The 19576-nt window shown below is 49.9% G+C and overlaps 1 protein-coding gene across 1 annotated transcript in view; it reads left to right on the top strand.

Annotated features, from left to right (window-relative positions):
- Window positions 1–11921: 11921 nt before the first annotated feature.
- The window catches only part of NUP42 (nucleoporin 42), a 28197-nt gene continuing 20542 nt past the window's right edge, over window positions 11922–19576 (top strand). Inside the window, exons 1-2 of the mRNA XM_044294165.1 lie at window positions 11922–12063; window positions 14386–14632. Of these exons, the coding sequence (XP_044150100.1) occupies window positions 11946–12063; window positions 14386–14632 (365 nt within the window). The 5' untranslated portion in view covers window positions 11922–11945. The remainder of the gene's footprint in view (window positions 12064–14385; window positions 14633–19576) is intronic.

Below are 19576 nucleotides of genomic sequence, written 5' to 3'. Positions count from 1 at the left end.
CCTTAGACACTCGCCTTTTGTTGAGTGTTCCTTCCCTAGAACAAAGTGGTGGCTCTCCAAGATGCAGTGGTTTGCCTTTGCAAGCCGTCCCCTCTACTTCTTCGGATGTGCATGCAGGTTTTTGGGCCGGATGTTTGCCTCCTTCGAGGTAATCCCATTTGCGCAATTCCATTCCGGGCCTCTTCAGCTGGCGATCCTGTCCAGCTGAGACAAGTCCCAGCTGGGCCTCGACCGTCTGGTTTGTCTTCCCCCATCTCATCCGCAAGGAGTTGTGCTGGTGGCTTCTACCTCGCACCCTATCTCTGGGCAAGTCCTTTCTCAGTGCCTGTAGTCAGCAGCGAAATCCTCCCTGCACATAAATATTCTGGAGCTCAGGGCGATCTTTCTGGCTCTCTCTCATTGGACACACCTTCTCTCCGGACTTCTGGTCTGAATCCAGGCGGACAACTCCACTGCGGTGGCGTACCTGAATCATCAGGGGGGCACCAGAAGTGTGAGGGTCATGGAAGAGGCATCACACACACAGTACAGACCAAAAGTTTGGACACACCTACTCATTCAAAGAGTTTTCTTTATTTTCATGACTATGAAAATTGTAGATTCACACTTAAGGCATCAAAACTATGAATTAACACATTATATACATAACAAAAAAGTGTGAAACAACTGAAAATATGTCATATTCTAGGTTCTTCAAAGTAGCCACCTTTTGCTTTGATTACTGCTTTGCACACTCTTGGCATTCTCTTGATGAGCTTCAAGAGGTAGTCACCTGAAATGGTCTTCCAACAGTCTTGAAGGAGTTCCCAGAGATGTTTAGCACTTGTTGGCCCTTTTGCCTTCACTCTGCGGTCCAGCTCACCCCAAAGCATCTCGATTGGGTTCAGGTCCGGTGACTGTGGAGGCCAGGTCATCTGGCGCAGCACCCCATCTCTCTCCTTCATGGTCAAATAGCCCTTACACAGCCTGGATGTGTGTTTGGGGTCATTGTCCTGTTGAAAAATAAATGATGGTCCAACTAAACGCAAACCGGATGGAATAGCATGCCGCTGCAAGATGCTGTGGTAGCCATGCTGGTTCAGTATGCCTTCAATTTTGAATAAATCCCCAACAGTGTCACCAGCAAAGCACCCCCACACCATCACACCTCCATGCTTCACAGTGGGAACCAGGCATGTAGTGTCCATCCTTTCACCTTTTCTGCGTCGCACAAAGACACGGTGGTTGGAACCAAAGATCTCAAATTTGGACTCATCAGACCAAAGCACAAATTTCCACTGGTCTAATGTCCATTCCTTGTGTTCTTTAGCCCAAACAAGTCTCTTCTGCTTGTTGCCTGTCCTTAGCAGTGGTTTCCTAGCAGATAATCTACCATGAAGGTCTGATTCAAACAGTCTCCTCTTAACAGTTGTTCTAGAGATGTGTCTGCTGCTAGAACTCTGTGTGGCATTGACCTGGTCTCTAATCTGAGCTGCCGTTAACCTGTGATTTCTGAGGCTGGTGACTTGGATGAACTTATCCTCCGCAGCAGAGGTGACTCTTGGTCTTCCTTTCCTGGGGCGGTCCACATGTGAGCCAGTTTCTTTGTAGCGCTTGATGGTTTTTGTGACTGCACTTGAGGACACTTTCAAAGTTTTCCCAATTTTTTGGACTGACTGACCTTCATTTCTTAAAGTAATGATGGCCACTCGTTTTTCTTTACTTAGCTGCTTTTTTCTTGCCATAATACAAATTCTAACAGTCTATTCAGTAGGACTATCAGCTGTGTATCCACCTGACTTCTCCACAACGCAACTGATGGTCCCAACCCCATTTATAAGGCAAGAAATCCCACTTATTAAACCTGACGGGGCACACCTGTGAAGTGAAAACCATTTCAGGTGACTACCTCTTGAAGCTCATCAAGAGAATGCCAAGAGTGTGCAAAGCAGTAATCAAAGCAAAAGGTGGCTACTTTGAAGAACCTAGAATATGACATATTTTCTGTTGTTTCACACTTTTTTGTTATGTATATAATTCCACATGTGTTAATTCATAGTTTTGATGCCTTCAGTGTGAATCTACAATTTCATAGTCATGAAAATAAAGAAAACTCTTTGAATGAGAAGGTGTGTCCAAACTTTTGGTCTGTACTGTACTTCGGTGGGTGGATTCCTTTGTTCCGGTCCTCTCCGCAGACCACATTCCCGGGGTCGACCATTGGGCAGCAGACTCACTCAGTCGCCAAAGCCCCGACCCGGGCGAGTGGTCTCTTCACCCAGAGGTGTTTCTTCATCTGTCTCAACGTTGGGGCACGCCCGACATAGACCTTTTCACCTCCCGTCTCAACCACAAGGTACCGCGTTACGTCGCAAGGTCCCGGGACCCTCAGGCGCTGGCCTCAGATGCTCTGGTCCTTCCTTTGGTCCCAGTTCAGTCTCTTGTACCTCTTTCCTCCCATCCCGCTCCCTCCCAGGGTTCTCAAGCGCCTGAAGTCGCCCCGGGTTTCGGCGATTCTGGTGGCCCCGGACTGGCCTCACCGAGCATGGTACGCGGAGCTTCTGTTCCTACTCGACGACGCGCCGTGGCGTCTCCCTATACGTCCCGACCTCCTTTTCCAAGGTCCGCTACTCCACCCGAGTTTACATCAGCTGCGTGTGGTTGTTGAGGCCGCGGTACTGAGGTTCCACAGTCTCTCGGAGTCTGTTATCCAGACTATGCTCCATGCACGCAAGCCCCTGTCTTCCAGAATTTATCATTGTACCTGGAAGACTTATTTTTCCTGGTGTGAGGCTGCTCAGTTTCACCCTCTCTACCTTTCTGTTCCCAGAGTCTTGTCTTTCCTCCAGGCAGGCTTTGACAAGGGCCTTCGGCTGGCCTCTCTCAAGGGTCAGATTTCGGCCTGATCTGTTCTTTTCCAGAAACCCCTGGCTTCTCGCCACAAAGTGAGAACCTTTCTGCAGGGGGTCGCTCACCGCGTTCCGCCTTTTGGTCCTCCTGTGGACCCGTGGGACTTGAACCTTGTCCTGGACGCTCTTCAGGCCTCTCCCTTTGAGCCTTTACAGGATATTTCTCTTTCCTTTGTCTCATTTAAGGTCGCCTTTCTTGTGGCAATTACTTCTATTCGCAGAGTTTCTGAACTTGCTATGCTCTCTTGCAGATCCCCTTTCTTGGGGTTTCATCAGGATAAGGTGGTGTCCTCATTCCATATTAATGAGGAGATTGTTCTTCCGTCCTTCTGTCCTAACCCCTCTCATCCTAGGGAGCGTTCTCTTCACCATTTGGATGTTAGGGCTCTTCCTCTATCTTCAGTTGACTGAGTCCTTCCGCCGGTTGGACTCCCTCTTTGTGGTCCCTTAGGGTCCTCGCAAGGGCCTGCAAGAGTCCAAGGCCACCATACCCCCTTGGATTAGGTCAGCAGTTAAGGAGGTCTATGTTGCGAAGGGTTGTTTTCCTCCCTTTCAGTTGACCGCTCATTCCACTAGGGCGGTCGGGGCTTCTTGGGCGGTTAGACATCAGGCCTCAGCTTCCCAGGTCTGCAAGGCCGCCACCTGGGCCTCTGTCCATACGTTTTCCAAATTTTATCACATCCACTCCTTGGCTTCTGCTGATGCCAGTTTGGGTCGCAGGGTTCTGCAAGCAGCCGTTAGTTGCGTTGCATGGCTGTCTTTCTGCCCTCCCTTGTTGACTGCTCTAGGACGTCCCATGGTGCTGTGTCCCCCAATGCATTCAAGAGAAAACTGGATATTTTGTACTCACCGTAAAATCCTTTTCTCGTAGGATGCATTGGGGGACACAGATCCCACCCTTTGTGGCTAAGTTTTTCTGTTGGTCCTCTCTGGTTTAGGACTTGTTGGTTTACAGTTTTTATCTTGTGCTCCTACTGCTTTTCTACCTACTGGTTTGCTCCCGCATCTGCAGTGGGTATAGCCTAGATAGGAGGAGCCAACACTTTTTACTTCTAGTGTCAGCTGAGCATATACCCATGGTGCTGTGTCCCCCAATGCATCCTATGAGAAAAGGATTTTACGGTGAGTACAAACATCCAGTTTTTCATTTTCACAGCCAAGTGTTTCTATATCCTATGAAACACTTGTTGAGTCAGTACACTCACCACACCCCTCAATGAATGCCTTGAGGGGGGTAGTTTCCAATGTGGGGTCATTTTTGTGGTTTCCTTTCTAAGGGGACCTCAGAGTCTCTTTATATGTGACATTGCATCCAAAAACCATACCAGCAAAATCTGGCCACCAAAAGCCATATGACTGTTTTTCCCTTCTGAGCCCTGCAGTGTGCCCATACGGCAGTTAATGGCCACATGTGGGGTGCTGCCGTATTCAGGAGAAAATGGATAACAAATAGTGTGGAGCATTTGCGCCTGTAATATGAAAATTTGCGCCTAAAGTCACATTTTCTTGTAAAATATGTAATTTTTCATTTTCACAGCCAAGTGTTTCTTTTTTTTCTAGGAAACAAAGTGCTCACTACCCCCTTGAAATCTTCTTTAGGGGATCATCCAGGATGATGATGCCTATAGACTTGAATGGAGCAGAGGGGAAGGTCATGTGATGAGAGAAGTGCCTGGGCTAGGGAGGAACACTCTGAACATGCCAGCAACACTGTGCCTCAACTGAGCCAGGCCTGCTGTGGGACAATATACAGTCCCTGACAAAAGTCTTGTCGCTTTTGTACAAATTGACCTGAAGTGCCGCTAAAATATATTTCTAATCAAGATTTTGTTACAAGAAATGGGTAATTTTAATCCCAACAGCTTTTGTAATAATGTTTTAGTGCAAAACGAAACTGACAAAAAGTATTCTAATATTCACAGCTTGGTAAAGCCCATTGAGTAAATTTTTGCCAAGACATAAGTGTTGTCGCCTTGTCATATGAGCTTCACCTGTGACTAATAATGGATCAATTAGGTCTCAGGTGTGTATAAAAAGAACCCTATTACACTAGATCTTCACATCAACTGCATTTAGACCTCTGCAAACATGCCTAAGATTCACCCGGAGACTAAAGTGTTGATTATCAAGAGGTTGAAGACCAGATCCACTGCTGATGTGGCAGACACCTTCAATGTGTCTCGGCGTCAAGCTCAGAGGATAAAAAAAAGATTTAAAGAGACTGGAGACATTTTGGACAAAGCCAGGTCAGGCCGACCCCGCAAAACAACTAATCGAGAGGACCGTTCGTTGGCTCAAAAATCCAAGGCCAGCTGATTTTCCACTGCAGCAGAGCTCCACGAGACCTAGTCACCTGAAGTCCCTGTGTCAATCAGAACAGTTTGGTGGATTCTGTCTCGAAATGGCCTCCATGATCGAATCAGTGCCCATAAGCCAGCACTAAACAAAAGACCATTGAAAAAAACGTGTGGCATTTGCCAAGGGCCACAGCCTGCTAAAAGGATGGACGCTGGAAAAGTGGCAGAAGGTGGATTTTTCAGATGAATCTTCTGTTGAATTACACCACAGTCGCCGCAAATATTGCAGGAGACCTACTGGAACCCGCATGGAGACGAGGTTTACCCAGAAAACAGTGAAGTTTTGGTGGAGGCAAAATCATGGCCTGGGGTTACATCCAGTATGGGTGTGTGCGAGGGATCTGCAGGGTGGAAGGCAACATCAATAGTCTAAAATACCAAGAAATCTTAGCTACCTCTTATATTCCCAACCATGAAAAAGGCCAAATTCTGCAGCAGGATGGTGCTCCATCGCATACTTCCATCTCCACATCAAAGTTTCTTAAGGCGAAGAAGATCAAGATGCTCCAGGATTGGCCAGCCCAGTCACCAGACATGAACATCATTGAGCATATGTGGTGTAGGATGAAAGAGGAAGCATGGAAGACGAAACCAAAGAATATTGATGAACTCTGGGAGGCATGAAAGACTGTTTTCTTTGCTATTCCTGGTGACTTCATCAATAAATTGTATGAGTCCTTGCCAAACCGCATGGATGCTGTCCTTCAAGCTCATGGAAGTCATATAAGATATTAAATTTGGATCTCACAGCACCACTACTTAATTTGCTGACATATTTTTGGATTTGCAGTAAAGTTGTTCAATTTCTGTATAGGCCAAAAAACTTTTGTCTTGCCAAAATTTGACCTTTCTGTCTTGATTAAATTATAAATCTTTTTTCAGTGACATTAATTTATTTCAGTGCATTAAACATCATTTGGGAGGGCTTTAACTTTTCATATGAGCTATTTCTAACACCAATTGATTAATTAAGTCAGGTTAATAGAAGGAGTTTCTACAAAATAGAGACGCAACGACTTTTGTCAGGGACTGTAGTTTATTGCCAGTTTAAAAGGATAGCATGGAATCCAAGCACCTTAAAGGGGTTATTCAGCCCATAATATTGAAGACCTATCCTCAGGATAGGTCATCACTATCTCATAGGCAGACGTCCTGGGTGATCAGCTGTGAGACGATAAGGCGGCGCTCCATGTGAGCGCCACTTCCGTCTTGTCTCAGTGTAGCTGTGGCATAGTGTAATTTCAGGCACCCGCCCTATTCACTTCAATAGAGTGGGTGCTTGTATTACCGCTGCACTTCCGAGACAAAATGCGGTGTAATAAAAAGGAAGCGCCGTCTCCTCTTCTAAAAGCTGATCAGCGGGGGTGCCGGGCGTCGGACCCCCGCCAATCTGATATTGATGACCTATCCTGAGGATAGGTCATCAATATTATGGGCTGGATAACCTCTTTAACATATAATGTATACACACACACCTGCCATAACATTAAAACTAATATTGTATCCCCCCTTGTGCTGCCAAAACAATGTCTAGGCATGAACTCCTCAAGATCTTTGAATGTTTCCTGTGATATCTGCCACCAAGCTATTAGCAGACTCTTAAAGGGGTTGTCTGAACATGTGTCCCTAATGCAGTGTAATGCCCCCCTTGTGTGCTCCCCTATGCACATTATAACACCCTAATTATGTGCCACCAACACAGTAGAATGCCCTATTCTGTGCCCTCCATGCAGTATTGTGCCCCAAAAATGAAATGGTGGCTCGGCACGGCAGGCATGATCACGTTATGGAGTCATGCATGTACGTGCCAAACCGTCGGTTGCAGGGGGAACGGTTGATGGCTCCGTGCCTCACCTTTCTGTTCTTTCTGTATCCATATCCAGAGGACAAGAAAAATCTGTTCCATTGACCTGACTGGGGCTTGCAGAAATCCATATGCTTGCTGCCCCATTTAAATGAATGGAGCTGATGCTCAGTTGCAGAAATATCTGCAGACCCCTGAAGAGCAGACAGGTTCCATATTGGACCCCCCTGATACTCCAGTGGTCACAACCTTACTTTAGATTGCTACTCCCACTCCAATGATCTCTTCATTAGGGCTCTCAGCAGTGATCCCTTCCAACCGGCCATTTTTTTCTGGGAAGTCAAAATATCACATGATATGTAAAACTTGACGGTAACTCAATCAGGTGAATGTGGTTATTTCTGCAGCACGCACACAGATATCCACAATCCCCATTCAGACAAATTAGGCCGTAGCGGCACTGGTCAGAGATTTGGTTATTTGGTGATTAGGCTACCATTTCTGTGCCAAAATTGTGGTTTTTGGTGCAGAATTGATGCAGTTTTACCACAGATCTCACCCTTAGGCCTTATGCACACGACCTTAGCAGGTTTATGCCCGTATTCCTGCCTGAAGACAGTACGTCCGCAATATACGCGCACTGGCCATATACACACCATATCACGGATGCGGACCCATTCACTTGAATGGATCCACAATCTGGACGATATGGTGTGGTGCAAAACGGAGGCGTGGATCGGAAGTACTAGGGAGTGCTTCCATGGGTTTTCTGTCCCTGCCAGTAGTGGATGCACTACTGTTTTGTGGTGCGGACTGTTGGATGCGGTCCACAGGCAGTGGGCACACAGTCGTTGCCTGTGCATTGCGGACCATAATTTGCGGTCCTGCAGCATGGGCATGGCCGACACGGTCGTGTGCATGAGGTCTAACATTAAAAAGGGTGAAATCCACACCAAAAATCACAAATGTAATTGACATGATGCAGATTTCAAAACTGAACAAAAAAGGCAAAGTGGATATGACATTTGTCTAATCTCATTAACTTTGCCTATACCGTATTACGCTGCACAAAAATGAAGGATATATATATATACAGGTCCTTCTAAAAAAAATTAGCATATTGTGATAAAGTTCATTATTTTCTGTAATGTACTGATAAACATTAGACTTTTATATATTTTAGATTCATTACACACCAACTGAAGTAGTTCAAGCCTTTTATTGTTTTAATATTGATGATTTTGGCATACAGCTCATGAAAACCCCAAATTCCTATCTCAAGAAATTAGCATATCATGAAAAGGTTCTCTAAACGAGCTATTAACCTAATCATCTGAATCAACTAATTAACTCTAAACACCTGCAAAAGATTCCTGAGGCTTTTAAAAACTCCCAGCCTGGTTCATTACTCAAAACCGCAATCATGGGTAAGACTGCCGACCTGACTGCTGTCCAGAAGGCCATCATTGACACCCTCAAGCAAGAGGGTAAGACACAGAAAGAAATTTCTGAACGAATAGGCTGTTCCCAGAGTGCTGTATCAAGGCACCTCAGTGGGACGTCTGTGGGAAGGAAAAAGTGTGGCAGAAAACGCTGCACAACGAGAAGAGGTGACCGGACCCTGAGGAAGATTGTGGAGAAGGACCGATTCCAGACCTTGGTGGACCTGCGGAAGCAGTGGACCGAGTCTGGAGTAGAAACATCCAGAGCCACCGTGTACAGGCGTGTGCAGGAAATGGGCTACAGGTGCCGCATTCCCCAGAAACAGTGGCAGAAGCGCCTGACCTGGGCTACAGAGAAGCAGCACTGGACTGTTGCTCAGTGGTCCAAAGTACTTTTTTTGGATGAAAGCAAATTTTGCATGTCATTCGGAAATCAAGGTGCCAGAGTCTGGAGGAAGACTGGGGAGAGGGAAATGCCAAAATGCCTGAAGTCCAGTGTCAAGTACCCACAGTCAGTGATGGTCTGGGCTGCCATGTCAGCTGCTGGTGTTGGTCCACTGTGTTTTATCAAGGGCAGGGTCAATGCAGCTAGCTATCAGGAGATTTTGGAGCACTTCATGCTTCCATCTGCTGAAAAGCTTTATGGAGATGAAGATTTCATTTTTCAGCACGACCTGGCACCTGCTCACAGTGCCAAAACCACTGGTAAATGGTTTACTGACCATGGTATTACTGGGCTCAATTGGCCTGCCAACTCTCCTGACCTGAACCCCATAGAGAATCTGTGGGATATTGGGAAGAGAAAGTTGAGAGACGCAAGAACCAACACTCTGGATGAGCTTAAGGCCGCTATCGAAGCATCCTGGGCCTCCATAACACCTCAGCAGTGCCACAGGCTGATTGCCTCCATGCCACGCCGCATAGAAGCAGTCATTTCTGCAAAAGGATTCCCGACCAAGTATTGAGTGCATAACTGAACATAATTATTTGAAGGTTGACTTTTTTTGTATTAAAACACTTTTCTTTTATTGGTCGGATGAAATATGCTAATTTTTTGAGATAGGAAATTTGGGTTTTCATGAGCTGTATGCCAAAATCATCAATATTAAAACAATAAAAGGCTTGAACTACTTCAGTTGTGTGTAATGAATCTAAAATATATGAAAGTCTAATGTTTATCAGTACATTACAGAAAATAATGAACTTTATCACAATATGCTAATTTTTTTAGAAGGACCTGTAGGCTGGCATTCTTTGAGGATCCGCTCTGCCTGATATTGATAAGGGGGTATCTGGCATTTTGAAGGGGTTGGCAGAGATAAACAGAAAGTTTAACAATGCCCCTGAAAGTTGTAAAAAATTAAATAAAAATGATTACATACTCACTTCTTTCTTCAGTACCATGTGGCACCTTTTAAAACTATGTCCTCTTGTAGCAGTTTTTCTTCTTTTAAATATTCTTTCTTTTCTATGTTTCTCTGAGGACAGTGATTGGCTGCAGCAGTCACGTGCCATATACCTGTATGTCACTGCTGCAGTCTGTAAACTGAGGGAGAAAGAACGGACCGGCGGCACAGAGACCAGCGGTGGAGAAAGAGCATTCTGGGGCACTTATACATTTTGTAATTAGCTCAGACAATCCCTTTAAAGGGAATCTGTCACCTGGTTTGAGCATATTAACCATTGCCATTTAGAATAAACGACCTTCTTTCCTGCAGTGGTCTTCTTCTCTTCATGGTTTCATTTTGTGATCTGCAAATGAATCTTGAAGGTGCCCAGAGGGGCATTATTCTTCTTCTCTGGAGCCCCTGCAGTGCCCAGCCCGCCTTAATTTCGGGCCCAAGCATGCCTACTCATTATGAAATATCATCCCACAGCCAAGGTGAACTGCACCGCCCCCGACGCTACGTCAACTAATACATTCAAACTACACCCGATTTCTTTCTTTCGGCCGCCGGAGATCTCGCGCAGGCGCAGTACCGCAGACTACCTGCACCTGTGTGATCAAATAGCTCCTGAGGGCAACAGCTTCAAAAGTGTCACTGAGCATGCGCCGAGCCCAGTGACACTTTTGAAGCTGTTGCCCTCAGGAGCTATTTGATCGCGCAGGCAGTCGGTGGTACTGCGCCTGCGTGAGATTTCTGGCGGCCGAAAGAAGCCAGGGGTGTAGCTTGAATGTATTAGTTGACATAGCGGAGGGGGCGGCGCCGTTCACCTCGGCTGTGAGACGATATTTCATACTGAGTAGGCGTGCTTGGGCTCGAAATTAAGGCGGGCTGGGCACTGCAGGGGCTCCAGAGAAGAAGAATAACGCCCCTCTGGGCACCTTTGAGGTTCATTTGCATATCACTCATTTTATCAAAATGAAACCATGAAGAGAAGAAAGAAGACCACTGCAGGAACGAAGGTGGTTTATTGTACATGGCAATGGTGTCAGCTTAATATGCTCAAACCAGGTGACAGGGGGCACTGTCTATAGGGTCACCTTCTGACTGGCACTATGAATCTGTTGTGTGTGGGGTATGAGTTTGACCAGAACTTGAGGACCAACAAATACCAGTACGTTGTAGACTGGACAGAGTTACACGTATTCTGCATCAATGGCCATCTTTTCAATGCAACGTTGGAAGAAATGTGGGGTGCTCTCAAAATAATGCAGAAAATTGAGCCAAGCTTGAGTTTACGAGTTCTTTATCGTGGCCTCCCAGGAGAGAGGGGGTTATAGTGCACCAAGCGCAGCATCTGAATTTTTTTTCCCATTGCTCTTTTAACAATCTTCACACCCCCCCCCCCCCCCCCCTCTATGCATATTGGTGTGCTGGGACTGCAGCTAACGACATGGCGTCCCGGTGACACATCCAGGGTATATTCACACAACAGATTTTGTCTGCACCAAAACCCCAGCGGCAGCCGCGTGGTGTCCAGTCCACCTTTTGTTGTTTTCAATGGGAAGTCGGGCTGCTGTTTGCGTGGCTGGTGGTTTAAAGCCATGGCCGCACCAAGAAAGAATATGCCCTTTCTTGCCGCAGTCTCTGGACAGAAGCCGTGGTGCATCAAATAATGAAATAATATACAAGGTGGGCTCTAATATACAGAGAGGAACCAAGATCAAAAAGAGGGACTTTGCTCTATAAAGGGAGGTTTAAAAACACACCATCGGGGAACAATTTTAAGAACAAAATGGTGTGGAGGCATGTGGCACCTTTTAAAAAATCTTTAATGAAAAAATAAAAACACCCAGAATCTAAAAGCGGGAAAGTTGTTGTCACTGCTGCTCTGACGCTCCGTCCACTTCCATTCTCGTGGCTGTTGCACGCCCCCTTCAGGACACGATCATCATGGCGGTTAATTGCCAACCACAAGTGGCGCGTGGTTGGCGGCGTTGGCCGACGTGACGCCGTGCGTTGTTTTACCACGTGATCGGAGACGTTTCTTCCGTGCAACACCGGTCATCATGGCTATCTGCAGCTTCTTCCTGCAGGGTCGCTGTAAGTTTGGAGACAAATGTTGGAACGAACATCCGAGAGACGGAAGGCACCATGGACAGAACCGGCACCAAGGGCAGGCCTCAGGTATGGGTTCTGTGCCCGCAGAGCCGGGGGAGGAGTTCTTCTATACTAACCAGTACATACACACGTAGATGTGCTGCCTACCACCACCTCATGCCATCTGTGTTCTGTACTACAGCAAGCAGTGTGTGTATGTACCTGTCCATGGTATGGACGTGCCCCTGTAACAGGGTTTCCTTGGTATAGGGTAAAATAGGGGTTCTCCAGGCTTTTTTGGTCATGCTGTATGCAGACTTGCGGAGGACAGGTCGTCTGCTCAGTATTTACACTGTTTCACACTTGCGTTGTGGCACATCTGAAAACCAGGAAAAAAACGGATCCGTTTTGTCCCCATTCATTGTCAGTAGGGCCAAAACTGATCAGAATGAATTCCCTTCTGTTTTGTAGCTTTTTTTTTTTTTTTGGACAGGACACAAAATTGCTGCATGCTGGAGTTGTGTCCGGTCTGCAAACCGGATCAATGTAAGGTACTTTCACACTTGCGGCAGGACGGATTAGACAGGCTGTTCACCATGTCGGATCCGCCCTGCGGCTATTTCGCCGTGCTGCCGCTCCATCCCCATTGACTATAATGGGGACAGGGGCGGAGCTCCGGCGGTGCACGGCGAAAGGCCACCGGACTAAAATTACTGCATGTCAGGCTTTTTAGTCCGGCGGCGGAAATAGCCGCAGGACGGATCCGACATGGTGAACAGCCTGTCGGATCCGTCCTGCCGCAAGTGTGAAAGTACCTGGTGCCGGATCTGGGACCCCCACCTACATCGAGAACGGAGCCCTAAAGATTGCAGAGGGAGCACTGCGCATGCAGAGCCGCCCTCTATTTATTTATTTCTATGGGGTAGCCGAACGATGGCTCGGCTATTTCTATCGGTCCATAGTAGGGATCGACCGATTATCGGATTTACCGATATTATCGGCCGATATTCAGGATTTTGAACACTATCGGTATCGGCATCTATTTTGCCGATATTCCGATAGTGTATGGGGAACACAGATCGCGCTGCTGACAGCGCTCTCCGTGTTCCCCTTAGCAGCACAGGGGAGAAGGAGCAGTGTCTCCTCCCCCTGTGCTGCTGCCGCCAATGTAAGGACAGGGGACAGGAGGAGGGGAGGAGCTATGGCCACTGCTCCACCAATGAAGATTAATCTATCATTCATTCATATACAGGAGGCGGGAGCTGCAGGATCACATAGCCGGCTCCCGGCCTCTATGAGCTGTAGCTGCGATCTGCGGTAGTTAACTCCTCAGGTGCCGCGGATCGCAGCTACTGCTCATAGAGGTCGGGAGCCGGCTATGTGATCCTGCAGCCAGCTCCCGCCTCCTGTATATGAATAAATGTGGGATTAAGCTTCATTGGTGGCGCAGTGCGCCCCCCCAAGCCCCCCAGTATCAGATATTGGTGGCGCAGTGCGCCCCCCCCAAGCCCCCCAGTATCAGACATTGGTGGCGCAGTGCGCCCCCCCCCCCCCCCAGTGGTGGCGCATAGGGGCCCCCCCACCCCAGTCGCATTGCGCCCCTCCACAGGATCCCCTCTCCCTTGCTCCTCCGATCGGAGCCCCAGCAGTGTAATGCTGGGGCTCCGATCGGTTACCATGGCAGCCAGGACGCTATTGAAGCTCTGGCTGCCATGGTAAGCTCCATGCTGCTGTGTGCACAAAGCACACAGCAGGGACAGTGTGAGCTCCTATTCACCCTGATAGATCTCTATCAGGGTGAATAGGACAAGGGTTCTAGTCCCTAAGGGGGCTAAAAGTTAGTGTAAAAAAAAAAAGTTACAAAAAAAATAATAAAAACACCAAAATATTAAATATAAATGAAAAAGAAAGATTTACAAAAAAAAATACACATTGACAATAAACATTAATTTTCAGCAGATTTGTGGGAATTATTTTTTTTTTTTCAAAAATGAAAATTCCCAGAATATCGGTATAAATTATCGGCTATCGGCCTGAAAGTTCACAAATTATCGGTATCTGCCCTAAAAAATCTATATCGGTCGATCCCTAGTCCATAGAAATGAATAGAAGCGGTGGCTGCACAAGCGCAGTGCACGGCCATTAAATCCTTTAGGGAGAGCGCTTGGCGGTTGTCCAACCCCAGAAAACTTGGGGTCCTTCGGCCACCACCTTCCTCACTCTGTTCTCGATGCAGGTGCGGGTCCCAAAGGTCTGAACCTGCACCTATCAGACAATAGGGGCATAACCTAGCGATATTACCCCAATATCTAAGATGCGGAAAACCCCTTTAAAATCAAAATTCAATTTCTTGTATTGCTGGTTTCTGACCTGGAGATGTAACGGTATGACTATCAATTTGCCTCTAAGCTGCATCATCAAGTTGGAATTCATCAGGTCCGCGATACGTGCAGCCTTCTAACTTCTCCAAAAACCTCACATGGACCAATAGGGACAACGACAGAAGTTCTTCTTGGTCTGGATCTGGTGATAATAGAGACAGAAGCTCGAAATCAAATGCACCTTCAGGATTCTTCTCATCCCAGAACAGATTTAATGCATTGGCTAACCAGGATCATGCCAGAGACACCGGCCAGGACAAGGAAGGAAGCCTCCTGTAAGTATCTAAGCCCTTCATGTAGGAGGCGAATCTGACTTTTCTTATTGGCTTTTGCCTACAGCAGGGATCAGCAATCTTTGGCACTCCAGCTGCTTCGAAACTGCAACTCCCAGCATGCACATAACTGCCATAAAAGTGACAGGAGGATTCTGGGAGTTGTAGTTTCAGAACAGCTGGAGTGTCGGAGGTTGCTGATTCGTGGTCTACAGGGCTTCTAAGGCTGTGGTTAGACTATGTTTGAGCATTCTGTTAGAGGTGGATATCAGAAGGAGTTCTGAACGTACGCCTCTGATGGTAGGCTTTGATTTATGCCGCCGTATAGCCAAACAGTGGCATACGTTCCCATAGGCACCGCAAAAATAAAAATTTCTCGCCCATTTTCCTTGGGGGACACAGACCTTGGGTATAGCTCAGCTCCCTAGGAGGCGTGACACTAAGTAAAACTGTTAAGCCCCTCCTCCATCAGCTATACCCTCAGCCTGGAGATAGAGGCTACCAGTTTTAGCTTAGTGTCCAAGGAGGCAAGACACCCCCTGCTACTGCAGGGCTGTTTTCTCCTTGTTTTAATTTTTTCTCTAATTTTGTTATTTTATTTTTGTTTTTTCCTAGGGATACCAGAGACGCATTGGACCTCTCTGTTCTCCCGGGGTTGAGCTGCACCAGTGCCAACGTATTTGCGCTGCTGCCTCCCCCACTGAAGCAATAGGAGGATCTGGGCAGTACCGGCTCCCCTACATCCCGCCAGCTAGGGGGTCGCCCGCACGCCAAGCCCCTCTTCCAGCTTCCTGCCACTGCGGTGCCAGGGGCTGAAGGGGCGACCCTGCTGGAAGGAAATGAGGGTGAAGACAGGTAAGATGGCTTTTCCAGCCCATTCCCTGTCCCTGTTGCACTGGGTTCGGGGGGGGGGCACCCGTGGTCGGCCGTTTCCTGCGCTTCTCAGAGCGCTCTGTGGGATCTCCCCATCTGCCTGCTTTTCATGTACCTCCCGATCTTACACATCCCGCCGCCGCCCGCTGCTTAAAAGATAGCCCCTGCTTCTTACTACCTCCCCGCCGCCGCCCGCTCTGTACCGTGATCGAGGGGGCGGGGCTTAGGCCCGGCATCGGCGGTTCGGTTCGGCGGGACGGGGGTCAGGTGACCACCTTACCTTCCGACGTCCGGTTATACCGCCGCGCTTTTGGGGCCTGCGGGCCCTTCTTTGACAACATATGCCTGGGAATCTCGGGCAGCACGGGGTGCGGGTGTTTTTTTCGCGCGCGCGCGTCATGGGGGCGGAGTTTCGTTATGAAACATTCAAGCGTGGAGGGGGCGGAGCTTGTTCCCGCGTCTCTGCTCAAGCTTGCCGCGCTTCCTCACTCCGGACTGAAGTGGAGACACGTGGGAGACACCGGTGCATCGCTGGGGACGCACGCTGATTTTCTGGCTGCCTCGCGGCTGCTGATCTGGACCTTCGCTCCTAGGGATCTGACCTGACGTTCTTCTGAGGCACTGGTAGGGCTGTTAACCCTCTCCTAACCCCACTGGTCATAGCCGCTGCAATCCCTTGTCCCTGTATCAAGGTACGACCACTTGTCAGCATGTCTGATCCCACGGGTGCCCCCAAACCCTGGTACCACGCCTGTACCGCCTGCAAGGCACTTTTTCCAAGTGGGCAATCTGAGCCGCATTGCCTTGCATGTCAGGCCCCGGTGCAGGGCCCGCTTTCTGCTGTGCCCCCTGTTGTTTCTGAACCCCCTGACTGGGCTAGGTCTCTGTCTCTGGCGGTGGAGAGCCTTACACACGTGGTGGGCCGTCTCGTGGATAGACCGCCTCTCCCGCAGACTGCCGAAATCCCTGTCGCACCTGCTGGGAATGCCGTTTCTGCCGCCCCCACTGATTCCCTGCCTCCCAGTGAATCTTCCAGGGCCCGGCGTACTCAGAAACGTTCAAGGGTTGAGCGCACATCTTCTCCTGATGTTTCGCTCTCTCCGCCATGCGTGCGAGCTCAGTCAAGCCTATCCTCTCAAAGGGATACGCCTTCTGAGGGAGAACTGGCGGATTCGGATGTGGACATGGACTCAGAGCTTCCGTCAAAATTGTCATCCGCGGTGGGGCATCTTATCACTAGTATCCGCGATACCTTTCAGATACACGATGACCCCCCCAGCTCTGAACAGGCCGGCGTGTCCTTTCTCCGACCCAGACAGGCCTCCAAGGTCTTTCCCATACATGCAGATTTTTCTTCTGTGGTATCCAAGGCTTGGACTCGACCAAACGTCCGCTTTGTTACACCAAAAAAGCTGGACATTTGTTATCCCTTTCCGGCGGAGTCTGTGACCACCTGGACATCTCCGCCCAAGGTGGATCCTCCTGTGGCTCGCCTGTCCAAAAGCACTGCTATTCCTGTACAGGACGGATCTTCCCTCCAGTCCGCTGAGGACCGTCGGACGGAATCCCTTTCCAAGGCAATATTTTCTGCCTCTGGTTCAGCCCTTAGACCGGTTTTTGCCTCCGCCTGGGTTGGCAAAGCGGTCTCTGAATGGGGTTTGCAGCTGGAGCAGGAGTTGGGGTCGGACGTTCCTGTTCAGGACCTCCGTTCCTTAGCCCAGCTAATTATCCAGGCTGTAAAATTTATTTGTGAGGCCTCCCTGGATGCGGGGGCCCTCATTGCCCGTTCCTCTGCCCTGGCGGTTTCTGTCAGGAGAGAACTCTGGCTGAAGGTTTGGGCGGCGGACGCCGCTTCCAAACGCTCCTTGGCCGGTCTACCGTTCACGGGTTCCCGCTTGTTCGGGACCCGCCTGGACGAGCTTATATCAGAGGCCACGGGTGGGAAAAGTACTCTCCTTCCCCAGTCCAGGCCAAAGGGCGCCCCACGGGGTCGCGCGGGTTCGTCCCGTTTTCGGTCCTTTCGTAAGCCCTCCGGATCTAGACCCGGGGCCGGTTCTTCTTCCTCTGGCCCAACCCAGGATAGACGCAAGAAGCCGTTTTTTCGGGCGCAACCTACCTGGCGCAAGACCCAGCCTGCACGGGCTACCACAGGCCAGCAGCCCTCTGCCTGAAGGTGCGCCCCCACCCACCCGGGTGGGGGGCCGCCTTCTCCTTTTCAGGAACGTTTGGCGGAACCACATCTCAGATGCATGGGCGCTCGAGATTGTATCTTGCGGGTACAAGATCGAATTTGCGGCCATTCCGCCAGACCGTTTCTTCCGGTCCCGTCCTCCGCGGGACCCCGTACGAGCGGCATCTTTCTTCGCGGCCGTTCGCTCACTCATGGACAAGGGTGTCATCGCCCCGGTGCCTCCGACGGAAAGGTTCAGGGGGTTCTACTCGAACCTCTTCGTGATCCCCAAAAAGGAAGGCTCGGTGAGACCGATCTTGGACCTGAAGCGCCTGAACCGCTTCCTCCGCCTGCAGAGATTCCGGATGGAGTCTCTCCGGTCCGCAGTGGCCTCCCTGGAAAAGGGGGATTTCATGGCCTCCATCGACGTTCAGGATGCATACCTCCACGTTCCGGTTGCTCCATGTCATCACCGCTTCCTACGCTTCGCGGTGGGGGACGATCACTTCCAGTTCGTTGCCCTTCCCTTTGGTCTAGCAACGGCTCCTCGGGTGTTCACCAAGGTCCTGGCCCCTGTCTTGGCCCTTCTACGTTCAAGAAGTGTTTTTCTTCTTCCGTACTTGGACGACATCTTGGTCAAGGCACCCTCCCTTTCACAGGCATCCGGCAGTGTGGATCTCACTCTGGAGACCCTGACGCGGTTTGGTTGGATTATCAACCACCCCAAGTCTTCCCTTACCCCCTCCAGACGGCTGATCTTCCTGAGGATGCTCCTGGATACGGAACTGGCAGAGGTCCGTCTTCCGTCGGACAAGCGTCTGGCCCTTCGCGGGTCGGTTCGCAGCCTTCTCCGTCATCACCGGCCTTCCCTCAGATCCGGCATGCGGTTGCTGGGGAAGATGGTTGCCTGTTTCGAGGCAGTGCCGTTCGCACAATTCCATTCCCGCACCTTTCAGAGGGCGATTCTGTCGGCCTGGGACAAATCACCGAGGAGTCTGGACAGGACCTTCCTTCTGCCTCCCCTGGCTCGGGCTTCCCTCAACTGGTGGTTGCATCTCCCTCTGAGGGGGAGGTCCTTCCTTCCACTGAACTGGCTGGTGATTACCACCGACGCCAGCTTACGGGGGTGGGGGGGGGTTTTCCCTCCCCGATCCGTCCAGGGCGTTTGGTCTCTATCGGAGTCCAGACTTCCGATCAACATTCTGGAGCTGAGGGCAGTTCTTTTGTCCCTCAGACACTGGACCCATCTACTGAGGGGCCGCCCTGTTCGGATCCAATCGGACAATGCCACGGCGGTGGCGTACATAAACCATCAGGGAGGCACCCGCGGCGATGCAAGAGGTGTCCCTCATTCTCCTCTGGGCGGAGACGCACGTGCCAGCCTTGTCTGCGATTTACATCCCGGGGGTAGACAACTGGGCGGCAGATTTCCTCAGCCGGTCCACCATCGATCCGGGAGAATGGTCCCTGCACCCAGAGGTGTTCGAGGCCCTTTGTCTTCGCTGGGGTCGCCCCGACGTGGACCTCATGGCCTCCAAATTCAACCGCAAGGTTCCCCTGTACGTATCCAGGGCACGGGACCCGGAGGCTTACGGCGCCGACGCGCTTGTCCTTCCGTGGTGCCAATTCTCCCTTCTGTACATCTTTCCTCCTCTTCCCCTCCTGCCACGGGTTCTTCGGAGGATCGCGGCAGAGGGCGTTCCCGCGATTCTGATCGCCCCGGATTGGCCCCGTCGGTCCTGGTACGCCGACCTAATGTTGCTGTTGGCAGACGTTCCGTGGCCACTGCCCTCCAGGGAGGACCTTCTCTCTCAAGGTCCGATCTTCCACGAGCATTTAGGCTCGCTACGTTTGACGGCGTGGCTGTTGAGACCGCCGTCTTAACGCGACGGGGTTTCTCCGCG

Source organism: Bufo gargarizans, chromosome 5 (genome assembly GCF_014858855.1).
Source record: "Bufo gargarizans isolate SCDJY-AF-19 chromosome 5, ASM1485885v1, whole genome shotgun sequence".
In the NCBI taxonomy this organism is placed as follows: domain Eukaryota; kingdom Metazoa; phylum Chordata; class Amphibia; order Anura; family Bufonidae; genus Bufo; species Bufo gargarizans.
This window is presented reverse-complemented; position numbering and strand designations above follow the sequence as displayed.